This window comes from Paramormyrops kingsleyae, chromosome 1 (genome assembly GCF_048594095.1).
Source record: "Paramormyrops kingsleyae isolate MSU_618 chromosome 1, PKINGS_0.4, whole genome shotgun sequence".
Lineage (NCBI taxonomy): Eukaryota > Metazoa > Chordata > Actinopteri > Osteoglossiformes > Mormyridae > Paramormyrops > Paramormyrops kingsleyae.
Genome location: NC_132797.1, coordinates 76,608,378 through 76,617,464, shown reverse-complemented (window position 1 = coordinate 76,617,464; position 9,087 = coordinate 76,608,378). Strand labels below are relative to the sequence as shown.

The window sequence follows — 9,087 nt, the reverse complement described above, 5'->3', positions numbered from 1 at the left end:
GCCGCGTCCATTTATATTGTTCGTCATTGTCAAATCGGTCGGGAACAGCAGACGCTGCAGAGCGCTGGCATTTCTACAACTTTTAACTCTGAGATACAGTGTGTGCGATCTATTTTACGTTTTGCACGTTAGTGAAAGTAGACTTCATTCTGTGCAATTTTGCCTGTCAATGTGGAAAGTTATGCTGTAAATTAGATATAATAATCGCGAAGTCAAACAATGGTATGTTCGTAAGTACACTTAAGTTGAAGTTCAGCACTGTTTTCTTGGCATTTTCGGGGTTTTTCGCAACTATTTGTAAACGACTAACCTGATATGTGCAGTACGGCAAAAAGTTCAATCAGTCTACAGAAAACTTGAAAGGGATATAATAATGATCAGTATTAAATTAATATCAGTGAGGAATATTAGTAATGGATAAACTGTTTTGACTGTGGCAATGCTCATTTTCGCGTCTTTGTTATTCTTTTATGTGCTTTGGGTTTAAAACGGCTCTTCTTACTCGGATCATTTTCTCCCAGTCTCCGGAGCACATTTTATGGAGTCCTTTTTTACTATTTACCTGAATGACGCTCTTTAAAACGTACACATAAGACAGGTATAGGCATGCTGGTTAGCCCGACAAAGAGCTGTAATACACAGACCCGCGCACACACGTCCCTTTGGGGGCTTTGCGCTCAGTGTTGAATGGGCAGCAGCGACACCATCACTGTTAACTGTGACACTGGCGCCGTTTAGCAGCCACAGTACGGGACGCCTCGGTCCCTCCATTCACCGCCAGACGGAGAGGGGTCTTCATTCTCAGGGAAGAACTTAACGCGGAACTGCGTAATGCAGCACTCTGGAGAGAAATATGCACTGTTGTTTAATTATTAGCCATGAAAAGACTGCACTACTGATTTCAACAAAAACACCATTGTGAGAGAAGTGAATTTCACACATCTGGTTTGGATGGAATGGGGATCTTGAATTGATTTATACCATTTTTTCATTTTCTCATCGTCTGCTTTGATAAAAGGCAAAGGCGACATCCGAGTAAATGACCCTAGCGCTGTTAAATTATTTGGATCTTTTATCTGAGACACTATACGACGCACTCAGATTTATTTTAAAAATATTTCCCGTTGCTTGAAAGGGAATAGAGAGCGCACAGTTTGCCGAAATCTGAAGGCTGAGACCGTGCTGGGAAATCCCTAACCGTTTTGAATGCGAGCAGGTAAGAGTGCAAATCTAGTCGTTGTCACAAACGAATAAAGTATAAGATACATGACGCGTGAATTAGCGAGACACGATTTGCGCTATTTTCTTCATCTGTGTTGTTCCTGCCTTCGTTTTGCAGAGCGGCGAGCTGAAGGATAAATGCCCTCGCGGAGAGCGATACGGACCAGGCGATTCCATGTCTTTCTTGGTGAGATTGATTTCTGACGTGATGCGCTATTAAATAATGTATGAATTGTTTCCCCCTTTTTGTTATCATTGAATAACGGTATCAAGTATATGATTTTTGAACGTCGTCTTGCCGACAGACATATATGGAATAAAAGAGTGTTTCATACAGTGCCCGGTGCAAATTCTATTAACAAATGTCGTAATTTTTCTGGAGTCCGCCCTTCAGATGGGGCAGTAGTTCACAAAAGTCCTCCATCTACTCCCCTCTCTATGCTTTGGGCAGCACCAGCATTTCACAGCACTCTCCACTCTTCCTAGCTCTGCTCCTTTGGGCTGTTCACTAAACACCCTCCCCCCCTTCCCCCCAGGACTGCTCCTGCATATCCAACACCCAGGTCCACTCTTTCAGCATTGAGGACCACTATGAGGACGTCAGCCAACAGCACTTGGTTTGTATAACATTTCCCCCTGCATCATTTTGTGCCTTTCTTCTGTAGTCATGTGCAAGGTACTACTACTAGCACTGACAATACTGATAGTGCTGTCCTTTAGTATTGCTGGGCACTTTTCTCAGCTGTTTTTCATCTCCTATGACTCCTATCTTTACTGGGCATCAGCTCTAACTGAAACACCTTCCTGCATTTGGAGGTCCTCTATTCCTGCAGCATTCTGCGCTGTTGTGCTAATAGCGCAGTTCCACAATGCACTGCCCAGTGACCCGGGACAGGGCCCCCCCTCTGAAAGATGCAGAGGCTCCCTGGGTCCCATGTCCCCTGCACAAGCATGAGGGGGAACTGGTCTCAACTTGGCACTTGTTTGTTGATGCTGTACAGAGCAGAGACGGGTCAACGTGTGCTCTGAGTGGGGCAGCTGACAGTGATGACCTCGCCTCGCTCTCCGCTGATGCTTCCCATTACCAGCTTCTGTCAGAGCTGGGTGAGTTTGTCACAAGCCTCCGCTTTTGTTTCTGCAGCAGTCGCAATCTTTCGGATATGGTGCCCTCCCCGTAGATGCACACTGTGTGACTTTCATTGACCAGTGGTGGCCAGGAGGCCATATCGATGAAATGACTTGGCTTTGTTCTGCTAAAGGGATTGGGGACATTGAGGGATGGCATCTGCTTGCTGACTTGCAGCACGTGGCTTCATATGTCGGCTGCCTCTCAGTTAGTGGTTGCCAGCAGAGACGTCACGCTGCTCAGCCAATCAGCTCCGAGCCTTTCCACGGTCACACTGCTCAGCCAATCAGCTCCAAGCCTTTCCACGGTGACACTGCTCAGCCAATCAGCTCCAAGCCTTTCCACGGTGACACTGCTCAGCCAATGGGCTCCGAGCCTTTCCACGGTCACGCTGCTCAGCCAATGGGCTCCGAGCCTTTCCACGGTCACGCTGCTCAGCCAATGGGCTCCGAGCCTTTCCACGGTCACGCTGCTCAGCCAATGGGCTCCGAGCCTTTCCACGGTCACGCTGCTCAGCCAATGGGCTCCGAGCCTTTCCATGCTGGTTTCAGTGGACCTGCAGAGCAGAAAGGAGGGTGGAGCAGGCAGACGTGTAACAAAGAGGTGCACTTCAGTTCCTCTAAAGTCCTTGCAGGATTCCCAAGTATTGTGCTGGAGATCTACAATCATGGTCTTATTGATGTACCTCACCTTTAACCTCTGTCAGTGTCTTGCCAAAATCATGTTATTCCTCTAAGAAAGAATTGATGGGAGGAGGTGATATTGCATGTTGCTTGGCACACACTCATCATAGCATTAGGTGTGTTTCGTACGTATTGAGGCTGTAAATTTGACGCAGTCCCGTGACAGAGCTTAGTCATAGACCCAACAGCGTAGCACGACTTACTCTCAGTCATCTTGTCACTAACTTAGCCAATGATTAAATGAGCAGTGGAGAGTCACTATGATGATGTCAGACAGAATTCTTCGGAAAGAAATGTCTAGTAAATGCATCTGAATATAGCAATTAAAAAATACAGGTGATTATGCTAATTATATCTAATATTATATATATGTATACCTGGGTAAATGCTGAAAATGTACATAATTTGGGTGAGGCTTATGTTGTTTGGGTGTGGGGGGGTATTTTTCTCCTTTGCCAGCTTGGTTTGGGCATTTTCCTGTTTGTGTCAGTTGACCCCATCCGCTCCCTTGTTAACCTTGAAAAGGGGGAGCTTTCTAATGAAAGTCTCCCTCCCTACGGGGTGGTCTCATGTCTGGGTTTGTGCTGAGCCTCCATGTGGGATCTGCTGAATCTCAGCTGTACCCCCCAACCCCCTGTGTTCTGTGAAAACAGGCTGGGGCTTCAACAACCTGAGTCAGGTGTGCATGGCGCGACACACGCCGTCCGGCCGGCTGGTGGCAGTGAAGCGCACCAACCTGGATCGCTGTACCGAGGATGAGCTGCTACAGCTGCTGGTGAGCTGAGTCCCACTGGCGGGCTGCTCTTTGGGGGGTGGAAATATCTCTCCATGTTTCTCTGATCAGCAGGCTTAGAACCTTGTCATCCTTGCATGTATATCAAATAAATTAGAGTATTGGCTGCTGACTAGTGGCACTATTCTTCAGTAAACATATCTGCTTTCAGTTCAAGTTCCTTTCCATGGGGACACTTTTTGGTGTTACACTGGTGCTCGCCTGCTCTTGTGTCCCCCTAGAACGAGGTACTACTGTGTCGGCTGTTCCGCCACCCCAACCTCCTGACGTCACGCCTGGTATTCGGCTTCTGCTGCCAGCTGTGGGTCCTCACGCCCCTGGTTAGTTATGGTGAGCCACCTGACACTTCCTCGGGTGCATCCCAAGGGGCCGGTGGAGAAGCCGCCCACAGCTTGACGTCTCTTCTGGCTGGCTCGCCCAGGCTCGGCAGACGCCCTGCTCAGGACGTATTTCCCGGATGGCATGAGCGAGTCCCTCATCGCATACCTTCTGCACGGCGTCCTCAAGGGCCTGGAGTACCTACATGAGATGGGATACGTGCACAGGTGAGAGGAGAGTGCAGTTCTCGTTTGGATGGAAAGATCCAGAAAGTGAACATAAGACATAAAGGTGGAGTTCAGCTGTTGTACCTTAAAACGGTGTTTTTCAAACTGGTCCGCGGGGACCCCCTAGACAATCTGGCAGGGAGCTGGGAGGGAGCAAAAACAAGGAGCACCCGGGTGTGGCGACCGAGTGTGATCTCCCGCCCGGTTGTGGCGACCGAGGGAGATCTCCTGCCCGGGTGTGGCGACCGAGTGAGATCTCCCGCCCGGGTGTGGCGACCGAGTGAGATCTCCCGCCCGGGTGTGGCGACCGAGGGAGATCTCCCGCCCGGGTGTGGCGACCGAGTGTGATCTCCCGCCCGGGTGTGGCGACCGAGGGAGATCTCCCGCCCGGGTGTGGCGACCGAGTGAGATCTCCCGCCCGGGTGTGGCGACCGAGGGAGATCTCCCGCCCAGGTGTGCCGACTAAGGGAGATCTCCCTGTCTCCCGGCAGAGGTGTGAAGGCCAGCCACATCCTGCTGTCCTCTGAGGGCCGTGTCTACCTGTCGGGACTGCACAGTGCGTATAGCCTGGTGCGGGACGGCCGGCGGCTGCAGGCTGTGTATGACATGCCGCAACACAGCCCTGCCCTGCTGCCCTGGCTTAGCCCAGAGCTCCTTCGACAGGTGTGTATGTCTGTGTGTGTGTGTCTGTCTGTCTATGTTTTTGTGTGTGTGTCGGTGTGTCTTTCTGTGTCAATGTCTGTCTGTCTGCATGTTTATGCCTGTGTGGTAAGCATGCTGCCGTCATCGTCCTCTCTCACTCCACCCAGGATCTCCATGGATACGGGGTAAAGTCGGACATCTACAGCCTGGGAATCGTGGCCTGTGAGCTGGTCAGTGGGCGGGTGCCCTTCCAGGACATGCACCCCACTCTGGTACTAAGCCGCACCTCAGTGCCTGAAATCCCATTTCTGCCCTTGTCCAGACGGGCTGTTTGTGTCCATCTCCGGCTCGGTGTGTCACTAATCTGCTCTGTAACAGCCCTGTCTCAGTCAGTGCAATTCCCCTTTAAACCCCCCCTCCCCGTTTAAATGAGGCGTGTGCCCCCTCCTCACCCAGATGCTGCTTCAGAAGTTGCGTGGTACGCATTGCTGCCTGTTGGACGTGGCCCCCTTCCCCCTGGGAGAGATGGGCGGCCTCAAGGTGTCCCGCTCAGGGGTGGACTCTGGCATCGGAGAGAGTGTGGCCACAGGCAGTCTGACCCGCGCCGTGGTGCCGGACCGGCCGCAGAGCCCAACGCTGAAGAACCACTCGGCCACCTTCCACAACGTGGTACAGCTGTGCCTGCAGCAGCAGCCGGAGCGCCGGTGAGCTGACTGTCCTTAGTGGCTGCATGCCACTCGCTCTTGGGCTTTTCTTATGGCTGGGGGGGGGGTCTGATGCCGTATCTCTCTGTCACACAGACCATCTGCCTCCGCATTGTCGACGCACACTTTCTTCAGACAGGTGGGTCTCCTCTTCTGTGACTTAGCAGCTGCTTTGCTGCCCCCTGCAGGCTGACTTGTGACACTGCGTCTGTCTGCTGCCCCCTCCGTGTCTTTCAGGTGAGGCGACACACCCGGGACTCCTTCCTCAGCCTCATGTACCCGGCCATACCCTTCTGCAGCCCCCCAGACACACCCACATCACATCCCCTGTTCCCGCCCTGCCACGGCCTAGCCCCCCGGGTGGACTCTCAGGACGGGGCTTGGGACTTCTCTTAGTTCCCTTCAACCCCCACCACTCCCTTAATGACCAACACTGCTTCCAAAAAAACAGTATACTGCATTTTTCATTGCCCGGGTGAGATATTTATTATATTTCTTTTTTGTAAGACCTGGTCCAGTGAGGCACTGAAGAGCTGTGAATAGTCTGTTTTCTGCAGCCTCGGCTGAAAGGATCAGCCCCAACCTACAGGTGAATGTGAATGCAGGGCGGCTGGCCTTGTCTGCAGTGACAGCACAGGCGGACTGGCCTGGGCTTAGGCCTGGCTTCCCCCTGCCCCATCTCTTGCTGGATATTTGCTGTGTTTTGCTTTGTTTTTTCATCCATGTTTATGCGTGCTTCTCTACCAGGGCATAGATGGTGAATTTCTCCAAACAACCGGTTTGTTCCCAGCAGAGCCCGCATTCTGCCCCATCTGTGAAAATGAAATTTAAGAATATGTTGATTTTTTTTCCCCCAGTGTATTTAAAAGACTAGACGCATTTCGGGGACGCATTTTGAGCACATGCCGTCCCGTGTTAATGAGGGCGGTACTACCTGCATTAAATATACTGTTGTTGTTGTGTGTCCTCCCTCTTCCTTAGGGTTAGTTATTTGGAGTGACTAGTGACTGCAATATTCTTCAGCGTTCTTTTGCAATTCCAGTCAGTTATGTAACTGCACATACATGAATCGTTAATGTGATTTGACAATGTCTGTGTGTGTGTGTGTGTGTGTGTCTATCTATATATATATATATATAAATATATATATATATATACAAATTTTTTTTTTCTTCTTTGGTTCTGAACAGTATTGTGGGGAACATACATTACCACAGCATGTCATGTACCTCCATATGAGGAATATTTCAGTGTTCTTGATTCTTCATCAGTGTTGCTGTACCTTGGGACAGAAGAAGCCCACATTCCCTCATGACGGCATCTTGACGTCCCGCCAGCAGAAATTCTCCGCTAGAGCACGGTCAACATCAGATGTATGACTGCTATACATGTTTAAATGATATACGAAAAGTCTGTCATTTGCCTATCTATATTTTACAGATTATTTTTATATTGTCAACCTACCAAGTCAACTTAATAATCTTAAAGTTATACATTACAGCTGTCTTTTCCTTTAACATTTTTGTTCATAGAAGTATTTTATTTTCCCCATTGATGCGGTTCCAGTCACTCTTTTTCCCTGTTCATGACATCAAAACATCAAGAGCAAAGTGACGCACTGTGACTGTCCCGCACGGTCATGCCACCATTCCTGTGCATTGTTCACATGTTTCTATTGTACAGCTGCCTTTGTACTGTTGACTGAGATGCTGTTTTGCCCTTGCATTTTATATATTGTGAAGGGAAACCTGTATAGCACATTTTGACTGTAAAATACCTTGTGTGTTTTTTTTCAAACTGTATTCTTAATCTGTTTATATGTGTGTGAATCCTTTTTGTATAATAAAATATAAGCATGATGAGGAACCCCGCCAGGTGTCCCCCTGCCCGTAGCTGCCGGCCATGTCCAGTTATCATTCTGTCACTGAGCCGGACCCCTAACCCATCCCTGTTTGTCTTTGAATCCATGTCTTCTCTCTATACTGTCCAGTGTTGCACTTGGCAGTTCTCCATAATAACAATAACCATAGTGACCTATTTTGCTGATGAGATGTGAAAGAGAGAACTAAGTGGAGGAAAGAGCAAATGCACACTATCAGAGGATGTGCAAAAATACATAGATGTGAGGTTTGTGTTTGTGGGAGTTGGAGGAGGTTTGTGGTCATTCTGAGAAACAGACAAATTCAGAAAAGTCACGTTACCGTATAACCCAGAAAAGTACTGCAGGATTAAATTCATAGTAATACTGAAAACCTTTATGGCCAAGGTGGTGGGGCTGAGGGATTCCATGGTGATGTGCAAAGAAGAGATACAGGGGACAAGGACGGCTTTTTGGAGACAAAACAGGTGGACAGTGGAAGCAGTGGTCATCCTAGCTTTCGCCGTACTGACGACACTCCCTGAGGAATCTTCAGCAAGTGTCCTGTGCAGCTGCTTTCTGTCGATGGCTGTCACGCGACTTGGCTGTGGCCCTACCCTGTGTGGCTCAAACCACGGTTCCACATTCACTCTCTGTCCCAGGAGAGTGTCTTCGTAAGTCTTATGGCCCTTATACACAGAAGCCAGTATTTACCTATCAACGCTATACATTTCACAAACAGCGCCATTGTCATTGTCTAACAACGTAGAGATGAGGGCTAAATGGCCTTTAATATAACAGCATCCCAAAGAGTAGAATGTGCCTCTGAACTCAAAGGACTTTACTGCTCTGTCCTGTTGAGTCAGGCTTAGACTGGTCCAGGACCACAGAGAAAATTAACATTGACCCCTGTGCCGTTTCTAAATAGCTTATTTGTAGAAGTACTGTAACTAATGGTTGTGTGCTGTAATGTAGCAGGCAGCCCTGCAGTGTGGGTTCTCCCAGCCATAAGCGTGTCTGCCCTGCAGTGTGGGTTCTCCCAGCCATAAGCGTCTCTGCCCTGCAGTGTGGGTTCTCCCAGCCATAAGCGTCTCTGCCCTGCAGTGTGGGTTCTCCCAGCCATAAGCGTACCTGCTCCGTACAGCCCGCTAGGCCCACGTTTACCTCCGGAACTGCTTCAGGGCCACACAAGCTGTGTTCTACTGAGCTGTTATTTTTGTACCTGTGCCCTTCCTGTTAGCTTCATTGTCCTCTAATCACTCTCATTAACAATGAGTTTTTTTGTCCACAGAAATGCCTTTGACTGAATATTTGTTGTTCATCAGACCATTCTCTGCAAACTCTACACACTGTAGCGTATGAAATTCCCTGGTGACTACTTCTGAGATGCTGGAGCCACCCATACCAATGCTTAGGCAATCAGTAAGCGATCCTCCTCAGCCCATCTGTCTCTGTATGTATTCAGTTTGTGTCACACGAGTCCCCATGCAGGAGCGTGATGTTTACATTACATGG

General features: G+C 49.2%; 1 protein-coding gene across 3 annotated transcripts; it reads left to right on the top strand.

Moving 5' to 3' along the window:
- Window positions 1-8: 8 nt before the first annotated feature.
- Window positions 9-7,580, top strand: stradb (STE20 related adaptor beta). 3 transcript variants are annotated; one of them, XM_023842596.2, is made up of 13 exons: window positions 9-222; window positions 1,136-1,216; window positions 1,340-1,408; window positions 1,758-1,838; window positions 2,223-2,325; window positions 3,684-3,805; window positions 4,045-4,153; window positions 4,245-4,368; window positions 4,860-5,031; window positions 5,178-5,282; window positions 5,467-5,714; window positions 5,811-5,853; window positions 6,222-7,580. In XM_023842596.2, the coding sequence occupies exons 3-13, from the start codon at window positions 1,397-1,399 to the stop codon at window positions 6,255-6,257; spliced, it is 1,155 nt and encodes a 384-aa protein (XP_023698364.1). In that variant the 5' UTR covers window positions 9-222; window positions 1,136-1,216; window positions 1,340-1,396; the 3' UTR covers window positions 6,258-7,580. The 3 variants fall into 3 exon arrangements, with proteins under 3 accessions (XP_023698364.1, XP_023698361.1, XP_023698363.1); XM_023842593.2 differs by having other exon boundaries at window positions 10-222; window positions 5,952-7,580; XM_023842595.2 differs by having other exon boundaries at window positions 11-98; window positions 5,952-7,580.
- Window positions 7,581-9,087: the final 1,507 nt, after the last annotated feature.